We start from the raw sequence: 17,787 nt of genomic DNA on the forward strand, positions 1-17,787 counted from the left end.
TTCCTCGTCAGGGCGAGTGTTCTGGACGGGAGCATGATGTAGCATCTGATGACGATGACTCCCCTCGCAGCGTCACGATCGCTTTCTGATGGTCTTGGCAGAAGCAGGGTCTCGGGGAGATGCTCGAGCTGGAATTGCCTGGGGGTGGATTGCCATGATGCGGCAACAGATTGACGAGACAAGGACCTCAGTGGGCAATTCGCAAGACAGGAGCTGCTGTGTTTGAGGTGGGACATTGACGATGCAATCATGGGGCCAACAAGAGGCAACACCAACGAGAGTTCATGATCGTTCGAGACGCCTTCATGATATGCATCCATAAGTTGTTTGGGAGCGTGCAATTGAAGGAGGCGCTTACACAAGCCAAAGATGGCGGTGGGGCTTGTGCAGGTGGATGGCTGTCACAGGTTGGAGGAGACCGAACTGTCCATCTCGAAACGGGGAAAGTGACACCGGCTTGACAGGGAGGTCTGACCAATCACGGAGCACCAAATCAAAGACCGATTCTTCAGGTGGAAGGTACAGTGTGCGCTGACTACCGTTAACAGGGAAGGCGCGGGTGCGCGCTTGGTGCTCTTCATTTCAACTCACATGAGCTGCTGCATGGCTGCAGACGAGCAAGTTTATCTGGCTGTGCACCGTATACGCGAGGATGGGAAGGAAGAAGAGGTCGACCAAGAGACAGCACACAACTGACAACAGTCACGTTGATTCAATTGTGCCGCAGAGTCAACAGAGCCCCAAGAGGCAGTTGAAGTAGCAAACTCCTGGGACGCTTGGAAAGAAAACTGGGGACCTCGGTCGACTTGTAGGGGAGAGTGACCCTGCCTGGGAGACTGACCTCACCACATGGGTGACATAAAAAACGGACAACAACACAGAGGCATTATTTGTCCTCACAGAGCATGACCACAATGCCTGAACAGGAATCACAAAGCAAGGCATAAGAGATTCTTAGAGTGTTGCATTCTGTTAGGATGCTCTTTCCTGGCATTTCCTCACTCTCACATATATTATTGGACCATTTAGAAACGGTACTTGAAAGCAGCTGGCACCTTCACTCTCTGGTGTCTCATCTATTTCTTCACCCGCGCCCTCATCCAATGCAGGACACACCAATCTGCGTCTTGCAATGGATCTCCAGACGCAAAAGAGGATTCACCCACTGACTGACTGGGTCGCATAATTCCATGGATGAATCCATGTGGATTCGTTCAAAAGATGGGAGAAAAATCACGCACTGTGCTTATTTAGGTACGTATCCGTATTCCGCCAAGCAGAGATCCATGGATGGATCGAATCCAACCACTCACGTCCCGGTCCCATTGAGAAGCACTGGAATTGATGGAACGGGCAGCAGAAGGCCGATAGAAGAGACAGTTGACTCTGTAGTGTCCGACGATGGCTTCCTGATTTTCCCTTGATCACCGGCACACTCTCCACTCAAGCCCACGTCAAGCCTCAAGCCAAACCCTGAGCCACTTGTCAATCAGTGCATCCAAATCAGTCACTTTGTGTGTGCGCGTGTATCTTCAGTATGCGCACGCCCCCTCCCCTTGGCAAGGCATCCTCACCCCGGTCGAGTTCCCCACGTCCGCCGGCTGGTCCACATCCACATCCAGAGCAGGCAAGCCATAGAGGCTCCTGGGTTTGGTTTGGCTCTGGTGGGCTGGGGTGGTGGACGCTCAACAAGGGACCGAAATGTACGAGTGAGCGACAGCAGCCGGCTTCACTCGTAGCGTTGGTAGCTTGTTGCCGCCCCAGACGGCGAAACACAAAAGACAAGCTGCGCGCTTTTTTCTGAGTTTCCTCATCTCCAAGCTCGCGGCTCCCCCTTCTCCTTTTTACTCTTTTTTGTTTCCATGCTGGTGGAAAACGACAGCTTGAGCTGCTCTACTTGCCCAGTTATATAACCCAAGTCGGCTTATTTGATGCCGCTTCCTCCCCGTCGTCTTCCTCTTCTCCTTCGGCCATCGCGTCCTCCTCCGGATCAGTTATCCACGCGGTGACCCCGACTGTTCATTCCAACATCTACCTCTACGAACAACGGAAAGAACGTGGCAGGAACGAACACCGAAGGCCTTGATTGAGAACAGAACAGCCAACGGAAACGGATCTCCATTCGCACGCATCTCGACAACCGACAACGCCGCATCGACGCCTGGGCTTACACGGGCACGAGATCCAAATCGACTCAGACTCGCACCAGATCAACATTGGCATTCTGTCATATCTGTTTAACCGGCGACTAAAAGTCAGATCACCTATCGTCCTTATCCCCTCGTCACGGTATCAACAACCCTCGTGGGCAGCTTGAGTGGCCGACAGAACGACCGAAAGGCTCTCAGCACGCAACGCCAAGATCGCAAATCTTGGACATCTTTCGCCGCAATCCGCAACAGCTCTCGGAACTGCCGTCGAACCTGGGACGCCTGTGACGGGCCAGCCAACCGTGGAAAAACCAAACGAACCAACCACGAGCACGACCCAGCCTGCGACAGCTGCTGAAGCGTCTCCATCCTCGATTTGACCCATCTCTTGGATGGTGTGTGGCCCTGACGTCGTGGTTCCTCGCCTTTCCCAGTGACCAGCAACCGCCCCCAACCTCTGCCCTTTACCCCCTGTACCTTAGGCGCCGCCTGTACACCGAAGCGCAGTACCCCCCGCCAGACCAGACGCACACATCCACCACAAGCCCCCGACAGGATAAAGAAGCAGAGGACCCCCAGCGCTTCTGGACATTAGAATCCACCGCAGTTTAGCGACCTAGCTCCCCGAGACCCCCCGAAACAGCAACTCGCTCCATCACGATGGCGGCATTCTCGGGCCCAGGGATGCTCGTGGCACCCCACCAGCACCAACCACATCAGAGCTCCATGCTCGACTCAGCAGGTATGGAGACCCTCTTCTCTCAGTAATCATTCATTTTTGCCTCTCTTGCACTTGGGCCAAGCCAATCTTGGTAACCCCCCAATCCTCGCTCCAATCCGTCCCCCTCCTGTTCTCCCAGTCTCCGGGTCATTTCCCTCGCTCTCGCGTTGTTGCTTTGCCTTGCGTTTGTCATCGTCAAGCCCCGTCGCCCCGAAAGCGAGAAGCATCTCCGTGGATCGAGCCCGGGGCACCAGTGACGCGATCAACGTGGGACTTGGCCATCACGACCGTGTTGTCACTGGCTAAAGGGAAAGCATGCAACCGGCTGGAGCCTCTTTGCCTTGACAAGAGCATCCATCACCCAACGCATTCGCCGTCCATCCACAGGCGGGCAATCCTTTTCCGCCCTGCGGCTCCTGTGCTGTGCCTTGGCTTGGTGGGCGGACGGACTTGGGGCCTGGGCTGGGGGATCTCTTCACATCCGATCCCTGCCTCGCTTCCGCTTCACTCCCTGTCTGATCTCTCATTCTGCCTCATGCTTTGTCCTTGTGTCCCTTGTTCCTTGTCACCTTTGACCTTTCACCCTGTTCAACTCTCCCAAGTTTAATCAACCCCTGCGTGCTGACGTCTGTTTTGTTCGCGGTCGCCACAGATAAAAGTGCCGCTTCTGCTCCTTTGAGCCCAAATTCGGCCATCAGCTTCCCTTCTGCCTCATCGCCGCGTCAATATCTCACCGACCTGACCGAGTCAATTGTTCTCGAGGAAGGTGGAGAGTCTGGCAGCGAATCCGCCATTGAACCAGTCACTCCCATCAGTGGTCGTCAGTCCCAGGACTTTACGCTTGAGAATCAAGACCTCGCAGACCTCCAGAGCTACCAGTCCTACCAAGCTAGCTCAGTCACATCAGGCGCCGTTCCTATTCCTATTCCAGGCGCCAACAGCAACAGCAAGGCGCTCTATCAGACACAAACACAGTCTTCTCGTCGACCTTCGCATACCGAATCTACAACCCCCAAGTATACGGACTACGAAGTCACCTCCACCGGAACTCCGCTCTCCAAACGGTCGACTCGCGGCTCGACCTCGAGCTTCAAGCGCACAATGTCCAACTTTTTCCGCCGCTCAAATTCCCAGGTGGCCAACAACTCGGCCATCATGGACTCTGCCACTCCTTCCGTTGTTTCTGCACCCACAGAACCTCAGACCAACGGTAACCCACGAGCCACCCACCGTCGGCGCTTCTCCATGAACCGCTCTTCGGCTACAACTCGCTCCAACTCGCCCCCGTCACCAAGCGATGCCGGTCTCGAAATGGCTTCAGTGCACCGTGAGCGCTCAGCCAACAACCTGCCCAGCCAGAGTGACTTCAAGAAGAACCGGGCCTCCACCGGTCTGAATCTCCGTGGCCGAACTATCGGCTTTGTTACTTCAAACGCCAAGAGTGCGAATGGAGACAAGCGCCCCCAGCTTAGCCGTCGAGCTAGCAGCTTCGACGGAAGCCGTCCCAACACTCCTCTGCCACCGCCCGCCGAGCAAGATGAGACCATGTACCCTCCCCAACGCAGCGTCTGGCCGCTCCCTCCGGACTCTGGTACTGGTGCCAAGGCTAGGCGCATGAGTCTTAGCCTCCCCGATGATTTTGCTGTCGATGTTGTCGAACTACAAAGCGAGTTTGAGTACCAGCGCAAGTTCCTTGGCCGTCATGGCAAGCATCTCGGAAAGGGAGCTGCCTCCAAGGTGAGGCTCATGATGCGCAAGGGTTACCCCGAAGAGCTCTATGCCGTCAAGGAATTCCGTGGTAAGTCTCGCCGTGAGAGCGAACAGGACTACGAGAACAAGATCAAGTCCGAGTTCAGCATCGCCAAGAGTCTGCACCATCCCAACATCATCGAGACTTTCCGCCTCTGCACCGACCACTCCCGTTGGAACCACGTTATGGAGTACTGCTCCGAAGGCGATCTCTTCAGCCTGGTTCAGAAGGGTCACCTCAAGGGTGAGGAGCGCAAGAAGGACCGCCTGTGTCTCTTCAAGCAGTTGATTCAGGGTGTTGCCTACCTCCACGCCAACGGTATTGCTCATCGTGATATCAAGTTGGAGAACCTTTTGATTACCAAGGACAGCAAGCTGAAGATTACCGATTTTGGTGTCTCAGAAGTCTTCTCAGGCACTCATCCTGGTCTTCGTGAGGCTGGCGGACAATGCGGCCGTAATATGGGTGAGGTTCGCCTTTGCTCTCCTGGCATCTGCGGCAGTGAGCCCTACATCGCCCCCGAGGTGCTTGCCAAGAAGGAAGCCTACGACCCTCGCGCCCTGGATGTGTGGAGCTCAGCCATCATCATGATCTACCTCACCTTTGGCGGTGCTATTTGGTCCCGTGCTGAGGCGGGTAACCTGCACTACGACAAGCTCGTTGATGGCTGGAACAAGTGGTACGCTAAGCACCCCGAGTGCGATGCTTGTATTTCCGACAGCGACTACCCCAAGTGCTACGCCCTCGACGTTGGCGTTACTCCGCCTGCTCTTCGCCGCCTGTTGCTGCAGATGCTTAACCCCGACCCTCACAAGCGTATCGGCATTAACGAGGTCATCAACAACCGATGGATGAAGAATGTCGAGTGTTGCCAGGTAGAATCATATGACGACCCAGCTCTGGTTATCGACGCCACCAAGAAGGACAACAAGGTCAACGGAAACAAGAAGATCTTCTGCCACAATCACCTGCCCCCGAAGATGTCTGGCGGTCACTCCCTGGGCAAGATGCCAGGCCAACCTGGCTATTAGACGAATTTACGAATGTCAACGAAACGAGATTTTTTTTTCTTGACGAGATGGGCCCGATTCAGTCACAGATACTATAATACGACTCTATCGGGCATGATATCACAAGCTGGGGCTTTCATTTCTTTCCTTTGTCTTTCGACAAGCAGCCCTCGAATGAGGGCATGCATTCTTTGACTGCGCTGCTTGTCATTTGCATGCATCTATAAGGGCGTTGGGGAGAGGACCATGGACTGGGGAGCTGGGCAGCCCGCATGGTCCGGAGTTGATGATTTCACTGTCGTTTCTCTTTACTTAGTGCTCTGAACTGTACATAACATACGGTTGCAGTTGAAACCGTTCTTTTTTTGCCCACTACGTTGTACTATGCTATGGACCAACGGATACGGAGGACAGAATTGGAAGCAAGCAGGCTTAATACCCCCGAATATCAGTCTCTTGTGCCTTTTCTTTGGGAATCTGGCGAGGGTTGATTATATACCATGGTCAACTGTCCCGGTAGATGGAAAGAAAAGTTGGGATGGAGATGACCTGGGGGGTTGTCAATTCATCCTTTGTTTATTCTGCTACGTTTTTTTTTCTTTTTGGATGCGAAGAAGCGCCCTTTCAAGATTGCTTATGCTTATACTACGACCTAGTTACAAGTATTGGGACACTTGGACATTGCGTGGTGGTTGTTGAGCCATTACCGTCAGTCATTGTCTTGCGAATCAGCAGAATAGACAGTTGCATTCTTGATCCATCCAAACCTGTATGCGTGAATAAACTGGTATCCATTGTAAAGGGGCTTTCTCGGGCCATCTGTGACACTTCTTCGGCGCCGGACGGTGATGCCTGTCGACCTGTCAGGTGCTTTGGCCCGCCGAGGAGAAGTATATCCCGCGTTGTGGCGTGTCAGTTGCGCCGATACGGTGGGCTGGGATGCTTGCTCGCAGAGGACAATGGAATGGGTGGAATCAAGGTGATACAAGGGTGGAAAGCATCCCACGCGACATGCCGTGTCTCACCACAGGGAGCTGTCGGAATATATCATGGTGATGGTGTTGACGGGCAGTGGTGGGCGACGTCGGAGGGTTCTGGTCGAGTCGGAATCGAGGGAACTGGGGCTAAACGAAGGACTAGATGACTCACCGCTGGTTATGTTTATTTGAGGTGTTTAATGTCCTGCTTGTCTGTGACGCCGTCCAGGCTGAAAGTGAAGCTGTACAATCCATGTTTGTTGAAGGGGGAGGGAGTGAAGATGCAAATGCAGAGTTGGTAGATACAACGCCTCGGGGCGTGAAGCCAAGCACCACCATGTGTCAAAGAGCAGCTCGTCCCATCTTCTGGACCGGCATCATGTATCATGCCGCAGCGTTAAGCATATAATTGCTTATTCAAGCATTTGACTAAACTGCGAGTTTTGACGCTTCGTGGATTGATAGTCTGTGCAGTTTGATGTAATCTACAAATACATGGCTGGACCCTGTAGTCACCTGGTAAGTCGATATGCAGTATCACACACACAGACAAGAAGAAAACAAATGCTATATCCATGTGTGTAGGATTTGCTGCACCGTCACGGATAGAACGTGCCGAACACCATACATCATTTTCAGTGAGGCTTTTTTTTCCCTCTCCCTCAAACTACATTTCACACAAGTTTGCACTTTCAACCCGCCCTTGCTGCAGCGCTGGCGCACACACCGGTCGGCGGATGGGAGATGCCGACATGAGCGGGCGTCCTCGGTGAGCCAAGGTGATTCGTGCCCGCGTTTTTCACCTTTCATGCGGGAGGCGCCGTGGGGGATCATCTCCCCGGAGATGCTCGGTCAAGTTTTTGGGAAATCCGTTGTATTGAGGGGGATCGTCCTTTATCGTTTGCTAGAGGGTGATTGTGATGTTCTGTGGGAAAACACTACTGCAATGTAGGAAGAGAGAACATCGTGAGGGTGTGAAGATAGTGTACTTGGGCGGCTGTGGCGGGCTCAAGGTTTGGGTTGGACACATGGTGGACAATTCCTTTTGGTGACTGAACTTTAATGCTGAGATGCCATGCCGTTTGACTCGTGAAGACGTGGCATAGCGCCTTGTCATAGCGCAAACTATAGCTTGTCAGGGTCGTGGGTATTCCCGTGAGAACTACTCCGATGGGCTCCGGGTCGGGAGGGCCGGTCGGGGCCGGGACTGTGGGACCGAGACGGAGGTTGCGCCGAAGCCGAACGGGAGGCGCCGTAGGGCTGGAGGTTCGGGCCTTTTGAGAGTAAGATGACGGGCTGTCCCGGTGGCTTTCAAGGGATGCTCGGTGTAATGGGTCATGTGATGATGGAGGATGATTACGAATGATGGGCCCTGATGCTTTAGGGGTTCAAAACCATCTCTTCTTCGAGAAGATGACGAAATGGCCCGTGTTTCTTCTGCTACCAGGTCCGGAACCTCTGGAACCTGTCACGACCCGGAGCGGTTCCTTAATTAAACCTTGTCGTCTATTTAGAGCCAAGCGCAACGCTTTAAGCTTTTCTAGCTTCTAGAAGCCCGTTTCAGATACAACAGTACCAGTCCCGGCCCACAGGTTCAGTACAAAAGGCAGCTATTTTCCCTCCAATGGTTGCCATAATTTCGTGAGGACATGGTAGGATTGGTGAGGAATTCGTTCTTCATGTGCCGTATACGATGACGAAGCCTTGTAATTTGTTTCGGAAGCTTGGCAACTACCGAAGAAGCCGCCGGTAGATGAGCATGAGGGCATATATATCAGACGTCTTCTGTCCCTTGAGTGTCTCATCAATCAAGTCCTCTTCAGCTCGTTCACTACTGGATAGTGTTTGTTTTCTTGTCATTCATTCATTACTCTCGTTTGTACATATCACCCACAATCATTCGAAATGCGTGCCGCAGCCTTCTTCGCTCTCGTTTTCTCCGCTGTCTCGGCCACTCCTCTCGGCCACCGTTTCCACACCTACTCCAAGGCCAGCAACTCTTGCGCCGTTGTCTTTGATGGCCGTGTCCCCGCCAATGCCTCTCTGACCGACTTTGATACCGAGAACGGCGGTGGCTGGAACCCCTTCAACCCTGGCTATGTCAAGGGGAACAACATCTCTTGGTCTGAGATTCTTCTGCTTCCCAAGAACACGCCTCGATCTCGATTCGATGCTGTCTCTCGGACTGTCCCTCTTGAGGTCACCATCAGTGATGAGAGCATTTTTATGCAGCAGCACGGCTTCCGTCGTGCCGGTCTGCAATTTGCCAAGGACGACAATGAGAAGAGCCCTGCTTCTGAAGGCGTAAAGACACTTCACTTCAGCATTCTGCAGGACGAGAGCCGGCCTCTCAACCTCAGCCATGAGTACCTGGTGAGACAATTGACGCAAAAAGTGCAAACAACAGAGCTGACGGTGAACAGAATGTCTGGCATGAGGCGGGTGACTACTCCAGCAACCAATTCAACTTTGAGGCCGGTACCATCATCGGCCAGGACCTGCCCAAGGACACCTGGAAGCTTCTCGACCGCACCAACAAGCAGATCTGGTCCACTCCTATCCTCAAGGACGTGTGGCAGAACTTTGCCATCACGCTCGACTTTGACAAGAAGTATGTCTCACCCTGAGACTGTATTGTTGTTTCTTTTTGTTTGCTGACCGGTCGCAGCACCATTCAAGCCTGGTACTCGGAGGGCCGCAAGCCCCTCCGAGCCGTCACGGAGCCCATTTCCAACGATAACTCTGGACGGGGACAGTACCAGATTGGTATCCTGAAGAAGCCTACTGGAACGGATGACGTTGTCAACTCTGGCTTCCAGGAGAGTGATCTCGACGAGGGATTGATCTATGGCGGTATCTTTATTGAGGACAGCAAGGACGGCTGCGTGTCTGCGTAATCAGGGCTGGCATTTGGCCCTCTTGCTCAGCTGTCGGTGGAAACGAGGCTCTCGTAGCCACCACATTGATGAGACAACAAGGGTCTTGCCCAAAGCCTCGACTGCAGATCATAGCGGTTCGTCATAGACAGAGTGTATTGGCAGATACTGAATGACCCACCCCCGCATGATTCTTCTGTGGTTGATAAAGAAGCAATAATATTCCTCTAATCTGACCTATCACTCGTCAAGCAAGGGCCCGCGATGCCTGTTATTGCCGAAGCCATCTGAGCCCAGGCCCCTTGGCGAGAGAAGGCGGTTGTGTTCTGTCTCGTAGAGTTGACAGCAAGTGTGGAGAGTGTCACGTATGCAACCCACAAGGCTGCGTAACCGGCGGCCGTTTACATTGACTCACTCAGGCTGTACTCTGATGCATGAAGTGGTCATTGACATGGAGCTACTGGTGTTGAAGTCTCGGGTTGAGGCTATGTCTCGGGGTTTTGTCTATGGGGACCACCAAGAAGTGAACGAGGCTCTGGAAGGACTCGTATGAGAATCGCGATTCATACTGTTAAGACTGATCCCAACGTGCGTCAAGCATGCCTTTGTCACACAAACCCCGCTCTACATCTCTGAGCTGAGCACTGTATATTGCACATTTTGCATGCAGGGGGATATAACCGAGTCCCCAGGTCAACCTGAACTCACGGCGACCATGATCCTGTCGTCATGGCTCGATAACAACACGATCTTGAATCTGTTAATCATTTATACTGATCGGGAGAAGAAGCAGACAAACTAAATACTACGATAAGCGAATAAAGACAATGAAGCAGTCGTCTATTGAGATCTCACAACTCCCCTGCGAGGCCCGTGCGAGGAGGCGGCTCTGATCTCAACTACACACTATGTACGAAGTACCTGAAAATCGGTAGTCGAGACGAGGTACGTAGCGATTTCAGGGAAGCAATGGTGACATGTCATGTGGCTTGCTGTGCGGGCTGAGAAAAGAGGTTTCCCCTCCCGGGTATTGTCCCTGAACACTCAGAGCCTGATTTCGAGTTACACAATCTGCAGAGGGATGGGATATCGGATAGATACCTACATGATGCCAAGGATTAAAGCGATATCAAGCCCGTCAAGGTGCTTGGTTGGTTGGACTCGCAGCGGCAAGGACAATACGGCTGCGTGTCAGCATTTCTGAATAGTCATTTGTTTCGGATAGGGGCTTTGTTCTGGACCGCAGAAGGTGGTGGACAGGGCCCTCTTCCGAAGGGGCGAGACAAGGTCACGTAAAGATGAGTGCATCGTGTGCCTGGCCCGGGTTCATGATTGCACGGAACAGGATAGGGCCAAGGTTGTTGGCTGAAAAGCGGTTCGCACGGACTGTCTCAGAAGTTGCTGAGGAAGAAGAAAATATAGCTCGGCGAGATACGTGGCACTACACCACCTTGGGCCACAAGCGACACTGGAAGAGCTAGAAGTAGTGCTAGTTGTATTATCAAAAGAGGGTCCGTCTTGTTAAGTTGCAGACTCTTGATAAATTAAAGTTGAACGAGAGCATTCGACGACTGAACTGGCGTTCTGTTATTTCTTTTCTCGTCTCGTCTCGCTTCACCAACCCAACAGCCGAAACCCAAGACGCGGCCCGCTTCCCTGGTCAGCTCGCCACCCTCGTCTGGACAATCCTATCATATCCGAGAGCCAACATGCAAGGCGTTTTTGTTTGCTTGAACGTGCAAATGCGCTGTCGTAACGCGGCTTACAGTAGCATAAGACATGGATGGTGGATGGGAAACCCCGCACAGGAGAAGAGAAGACAAGACAAGAGAGAACTTGAGTTGGGCGCCCATCCTGATAAATTCTGCCCTTTTTCTTCACCCTTGCCTCTAATCATCAACAACAATCCACAAGCTACTACTTCACCCTCTTAGTTTGTACTATTACCCACTACGGAACCAACTACAGACAACATGACCCTGGGCGTCGCCCCGCCTCTCGCTGGCAACGCCGGCATCGCAGGCGCCCTCAAGGCCTGCCTCGACATACTCTCAGATGTCTCCTGCCTCAAGGCTCTGGAGAGCGATTGGCCCCTTCTCCAGGCCAAGCTCGACATCGAGAGAACCCTGCTCCTGCAGTGGGTCGATATGGTTAAGCTCCTTGAAGAGGACTACGACCACTACCTTGATGAGCTTGACACCCATCATCAGATCTTTGAGCTACTACACAACACCCAGGCTATGCTCATGGACAAGGCGCAGCTCAAGAGCCGCTTTAATATCATGACCTATGAACAAGAGGACTCGCTGCCTGATGCGACCTATCTCAACAGCTACTTCATCCTCAGCAAGTCGCGCATGGAGAAATTCAACAGCGACTTTACCCGTCGGAAGCTTCGCGTGCTGCGACTTCCGGACAACTTACCGTCGACGACCAGGCTTTTACGGGTCGCCAGCGACCCTGTAGGTTTCGAAAAGTTCCTTGAGCACGTCAGACAGCTCGTCAATGCCCTCAACAAACTCGGCTACAGACCCGACTTCCTCGAATGCACGGCAGAGATGGCGAAGAAGGACGTCAGGAAGTGCAAGACCATGGATGACTTGCGCATGGTGCGCGACGCCTCCAAGGAAATCAGAATTACGATTGCTCGCGAGGCCGAGGAGCTCATTGTCTTTATGGCGCGGAAAAGAGTCTTGAACAATCTCTGGTTTGATGGCATGGACGAGAGGAAGATGAAGCTGCAGGATCCTCACCCTGGGACTTTTCAATGGTCTCATGCGCCACAACAGCCTGACGTCGGGTGGGATAGTCTCGCCGATTGGTTAGAGTCAGGATCCGACATCTACTGGGTCTGTGGGAAAGCTGGTGCAGGCAAGTCAACCTTTCTCAAGCACGTCTTCAACCATCCCGAGACCAGGAGGCGTCTGGATGCCTGGGGAGGTGAAGAGACCGTCTCTCTGGGATCCTACTTCTTCTGGAAGATGGGAAAGGTCCTTCAGAAATGCCGAGATGGTATGGCCAGGGCAATCCTCTATCACATCCTCGACGAGATACCCAGCGCCATCCCCGCTCTTGTGCCCACCCTGTGGCACTACGCCTACGAAGGATGTCTCTTCGAATCCCACGAGTCGCTTCCTCTTCCGTCCGTGGCGGACGTGAGAATTGCCTTTGAGAAGATGGCCGAGGACGGCGTTCTCGACAGACGTTTCTGCTTCATCGTCGATGCCTTGGACGAGTATGCCGGCGACGCGGCCAGAGCAGTCGCCTTTGTCCAGAAGCTCAGCAAATCGCCCAAGATCAAGTTGATCGTGTCGAGCAGGCCCAATCCCGTCTTTGTCGAGTCCTTTGCCGACGCGCCAAAGCTCCATCTTGATCAGCTCACCGACGGGGACGTTCTGCAATATGTGCAGGACAAGACTGATTCCCATCGGTACATGAGAACCCTGCGAGATGTAGATGAAACCATGGCCCTGATCCTCGTCGAGAGACTTGCTGAAAGGGCATACGGTATCTTTTTGTGGACTGTCCTTGCTACCAAGGTTTTTCTTCAGGGGTTCGACGCATTTGAAGCCTTCTACGAGCTTGAGCAACGCATTGAGGACATACCAGATGATCTCGAGGACCTGTACGCGCACATGCTCAATCAGGTGGATCTCCGCTACCGCGAGCAGGCAGCCAAGATTCTCCGTATCTGCTACAGAAGCAAGCAGTCGCGAAGCGCCGAGGCCGAGCATGGACGGATCTGGACCGTCGGCTTGGCCGCTGTCGACGGGAACGGCCTTGACTTTGAGAACTTTGAGCTTCATTCGGAGAGAACCCTCCAGTCGCGTCACAGACAGTGCTTGGCCCTCGAGCACCGCCTTGCCAGCCGCTGTGGTGGACTCTTGGAGGTTATTCGGGGTGAGGGGGATGACTTGACCAAGTGTTTCTGCGGAACACCAGAGTCGCACCCTCACCATGACATCTTGATTGACTCTTCGATCGAGTTTGTTCATCGAACTGTGTTTGAGTGGTTCAGTCGGCTTGATTCATGGGCCCTTTCAAGCTTGGAGCTTCAAGACCACAACTTCAACGCAGATGCAGCTCTCGCCTCCATGTCCTGGCAGCAATGCCGAATAGCTCAAGAACTCGGGGCTACATTCGGCAGAGCAGATACCGACATGTCAAACTGCTTGCTCTACGTGGGACGAACAGACATGTTCAGCCCCCAGTTCACCAACACCATGCTCATGAGGATCCACGACCTCGTGGCCGAGACTCGTCGCAAGCGCGGCCAAAACTGGCACTTTAGCTTCTGCTGCAACGCCGACGGCGAAGTGACGGAGCGCCTCGAGACACTCTACTTTGCCGTCGGCATGGGCATGGTCAACTTTGTCAAGTACTACCTGGAGCAAAACCCCGACGGGGAGACCATGGCCGAGCTGGAGGTCAAGCACTCGATGAGGTGGTGGAAGGTCGCCTCGGATCGCAACCTGATCGCTCACTTTCTGGAGCCGTACTATGAGACGATTCAGCAACTTCCTCCTCAGGGGCCTATGTTGCTGTATCTGGCTACGTCTGGATGTTACGTGCCGAGCGACGAGTTGAAGTATTATATCAGGTCTGAGCCTCTGGGCGGGTTTGCCGCCTTGAAACTCGCTCAACAAATCTTCTAGGGTCAGGAGGAAGAGTTTCGACAAAAAAAAAAAAAAAGGAGAGAGATTCGGCGAAAGAGCACAACTGCAAAAAACATACAACAGCGGGGATTCGCTGGTCGTCACCGACCCAACTACTAATCCGCCCCTCACTGGCTTATCTATGGGAGAGCGGACGGGATCCCGAGTTTTCCAGTGGGTATGGTCGTATGTGGAAGGGTGATGGCCTAATGGCGAAGATGTTGTTGAGTTGGCGATGGTGGGGTTTCCTTTCGTTTTTCCTTTCGGTTTCTGAGTGTGTTAATTGGGGGCGTTTTTTACTTCGATTTGTCCGTGTGTTATATATATTTTTTGGGGGGTTCATGTGGCACACTGGTTGCTGCTGATTGGACCCCTCACATGGCTTGGGTTATGGCCTCGACATGCCCCTCACGACGATTTCCTTGATGACAATTTCTTTGGGAATGGATTTTGGAAAGGATTCGGGAATGGGCTTGGGATTGGGCTTGGGAATGGGTTATGAGGAAAAGATGGTCAAGTTAAATGAATGAGTCAGGAATCGGGGATGGTTTGGTCTCGATTGACGCTGGGAGACGGTTATTACAGGACGTCGAGATGTCGCGAGATGTTCCAGCATCATCAACCACCCTTCCACTCGTTTCGGAGAAATATTATTATAATATAATATTAAAAAAAAAAAATGTCTCGGGCGCACGTGTGAATGAATGATTCCGAGTTGCAGTACTCGATGACACTGAGTCGCCAGCGCTGCAGATCCCTAGAGCCGTCTGGAGTACTTCCTCATTTCAGTGGCAGCCAGCAGTTGCATTCGCTTGTAATCGGCGACTCGGTGTCGCATCACAGCACGCTGGCCAATGTAGACGGCAGACTCAATCAAGCAGCGGTTCGGGAACGGATGAACTTATTGAGGGAGATGAATCAGCTCCAGCCCTCTTCCGAGAACGAAGCCATTGTCCATCCCGAGTTCTCCCAAGAGTCCACCAGTCATCTCTCCTAGATCAAGCCAACATGCTAGAGCACAGCAGTGGTAAGAGTTGAAACGTCGGTATCCCACTTGGAACTTATACCCAATATGGCCGATCGATGACTAAAGTTGTCTGTCAGCGACTGAGCTGACCAGCGTCGTATGCCCGTTGGCGAGAGTACTTATGTATCAATCAGTTAACGTTAGTTTCCTAAACGGACAGGAACCACATTTTCGAACCTGTCGACGGCAAGGGTCTCCGTGAATTTGCATGACAAACGTGCTCATCCTTCTTACTGAACTGGACTAGTTATGCTCGGGGTTTGGGGGTTGAGGCACGCATGGCGTCAAGACTGCGGTGTGCTCGTGTAAGCCGGGGCCGACACTTTCCAGATGGGAGCCAAACGTATGTTTTTCGGTACCTTATTGAATCCGATCTCGTTATTTTTTTGATTGGGATGAATAATACTTGGGATCTATCTGCCTGATAACATAGACGAACTACAGCATTTTGGCTTAAAAGGTCTCGGATAGTCGCCAGTATGCCAGAGTGTTTTCCAGATCATCTTCCAACATCATAGCTCCATACTCGCCTCTAAAACCACCCCCAATCCATCAAGGCTAGTTCCTCTCATTGTACAATGTCTCGCCAAATTAAGAATGTTGCTCTTGCCGGGGTGGGTAATAGACTTGCTATTATGGCTTCCAATATGAGCTAACCTACGCATCTCAGGCATCTGGCAGTTTGGGTTCGGTCATCCTGCACACTCTTGTCAGAACCGGTGGCTTCAATGTGACTGTTCTTTCTCGAAGGGCCTTGAGTGATGTACCCTCGGGGGTTGCCGTGCAGGTGGTCGATTTCGGATCCGCTTCAGCCTTGACCGAAGCCCTCAAGGATCAGGATGCCCTCATCGATGCCACTTCGGCGACTGACCCTTCTGTGGCCATCCGCTTGACGGATGCCGCTGTCGTGGCCAGAGTTTATAGAATGATCCCATCCGAGTTTGGTGTGGACCCGGCCAATGCCAAAGCGCGAGGCCTGGCTGTCTTCCAAGGCAAGGCCAAGGCCCTGGAGCACATCCAGAAGCTTGCCGACGACGGCAAGATTACCTGGACGGCCATCTCTAACAACTCCTTTCTCGATTGGGGTCTTCGCACGAAATTTCTCTCCATCGACCTTGAGAACAAAAGCATCAGCTACCTGAACGGCGGCAACACGGTCGTTCCGAATACCACTGTCGCTTCGGTGGCTACAGCTGTTGCAAACGTTCTCTCCAAGCCCCAAGAGACCAGAAATCGAATCTGCTACATCTGCAACAGACAAATGACGCAGAGGGAGCTCGCGAATCTTGCCAAGAAGGCTCTAGGCGACCAAGGCTGGGAGGAGGAGGATTTGGATATGAACCAGGTGTTTGAAAAGGCCATGGCTCAGCTACAGGCTGGCCAGGTAGACTGGCAGGTTATGGGTGACATCGTTAGGTACTCTATTTCTACTCTGGGTTACGTGAATAGGCTGGAAAAGACGGATAATGAGCTGTTGGGCGTTGAGGAAATGAGCGACGAGGAGGTGATTGCGCTTATGAAGGAAATTGCCAATGAGAAGACTTCTGCGTGAAGCATTTGATCGTTATGAGGCCATATTCTAGTCTAGGTATACCTAAGTACCGCTGAACATTGCCTACTACATTTCGCCTAAGTGCTCGATCGCGATAGGAGTATCAACCATGCTCTTTGAGCGCGCTTGGCCACCGGCATTGCCAGGACGAAGGTATCGGCCTCCTAGGCGAGGGTGTGTGTGGTTACTAGGGGGGCGGTATCGGTGATGCGGTGGTCGGCGGCCTTGGCTCGGTCGATGGCCTGCAGGAGGTGCGGCAGACCGGCGGTCTCGTCGGTAAAACTGTCATGTTTGGTGACCTAGATGTAGAGCGTCTGGACAGAAGGGGCAGAAGCCACGGGTTTGAACAGGGGAAGACCGAAGATCACCACTCGAGGCCTGTACCTGCCGGATCTTGCGATGGCACACGACCCGCAAACAGTGGTCAACCCTCTCACACCGAGGCTCCCTAACCTTTACGCCCGGTCAAGTCTTGCAAGCATCACCTTTATCAGCCTATCAATCCCAGCCCGCGACCTCAATCTCAACGGCTGCTCTGGAATTCCAAGAACTCTCCTACTGGGATAGGGATGGTTTCCTAACTGGCGATGATGTTTCTGACGCCTAACGCCTTGCACTGCAGACGTTCCTCCTTAAACATTATAATGCCACTGACCTCTTCGAATGCTTCCCGTTTCTTGTTATCGGTTGTAAAGGCGGACCTCCAAGTGAGGAACAGCGCCCTTTTACTATTGCTGGGGCCATTGCGATTTGGAAGGATGCGGACGATTTCAACTTCAAACCAACATCCACAACTGCTCTCTCGTCCTCTAGTTCCACAACGGCCAACGCTCTGCAACCCGGGCGGCACGAAGAGGATCGGCCTATTCCTCGACTAGGGGGGCCGCAACGCAGACGAAGAGGCGGACGACAATAACCCTCCCCACTGGTTCGCCAAGACGCGCATCGTGGCGAATGAGACCGCGGCCGCTTCCTAGGAGAGAAAGATCCACTCCATCGCGGTCATCTTCAAAGACTCGGTTTGGCAGGGCAGTCAGGTTATCCCAGTATACTGGCTAGTTTCCGCCGA

The 17,787-nt window shown here is 53.0% G+C and overlaps 4 protein-coding genes across 4 annotated transcripts; all 4 read left to right on the plus strand.

Annotated features, from left to right (window-relative positions):
• Positions 1–2,810: 2,810 nt before the first annotated feature.
• On the plus strand, positions 2,811–5,652 carry NCS54_00435300 (Protein kinase domain-containing protein; the record flags this gene model as incomplete). Its single annotated transcript, XM_053149893.1, has 2 exons — positions 2,811–2,892; positions 3,524–5,652. The coding sequence occupies 2 exons, from the start codon at positions 2,811–2,813 to the stop codon at positions 5,650–5,652; spliced, it is 2,211 nt and encodes a 736-aa protein (XP_053005868.1).
• Positions 5,653–8,513: 2,861 nt separating this feature from the next.
• NCS54_00435400 (Hypothetical protein) lies at positions 8,514–9,505 on the plus strand (the record flags this gene model as incomplete). Its single annotated transcript, XM_053149894.1, has 3 exons — positions 8,514–8,981; positions 9,032–9,219; positions 9,277–9,505. The coding sequence occupies 3 exons, from the start codon at positions 8,514–8,516 to the stop codon at positions 9,503–9,505; spliced, it is 885 nt and encodes a 294-aa protein (XP_053005869.1).
• A 1,952-nt stretch (positions 9,506–11,457) lies between these two features.
• On the plus strand, positions 11,458–14,139 carry NCS54_00435500 (HeLo domain-containing protein; the record flags this gene model as incomplete). Its single annotated transcript, XM_053149895.1, has 1 exon — positions 11,458–14,139. One exon carries the CDS (start codon positions 11,458–11,460, stop codon positions 14,137–14,139), a length of 2,682 nt encoding a protein of 893 aa, XP_053005870.1.
• A 1,605-nt stretch (positions 14,140–15,744) lies between these two features.
• On the plus strand, positions 15,745–16,718 carry NCS54_00435600 (NmrA domain-containing protein; the record flags this gene model as incomplete). Its single annotated transcript, XM_053149896.1, has 2 exons — positions 15,745–15,780; positions 15,837–16,718. The coding sequence occupies 2 exons, from the start codon at positions 15,745–15,747 to the stop codon at positions 16,716–16,718; spliced, it is 918 nt and encodes a 305-aa protein (XP_053005871.1).
• Positions 16,719–17,787: the final 1,069 nt, after the last annotated feature.

Source organism: Fusarium falciforme, chromosome 3 (genome assembly GCF_026873545.1).
Source record: "Fusarium falciforme chromosome 3, complete sequence".
NCBI classification, from domain to species: Eukaryota; Fungi; Ascomycota; class Sordariomycetes; order Hypocreales; family Nectriaceae; genus Fusarium; species Fusarium falciforme.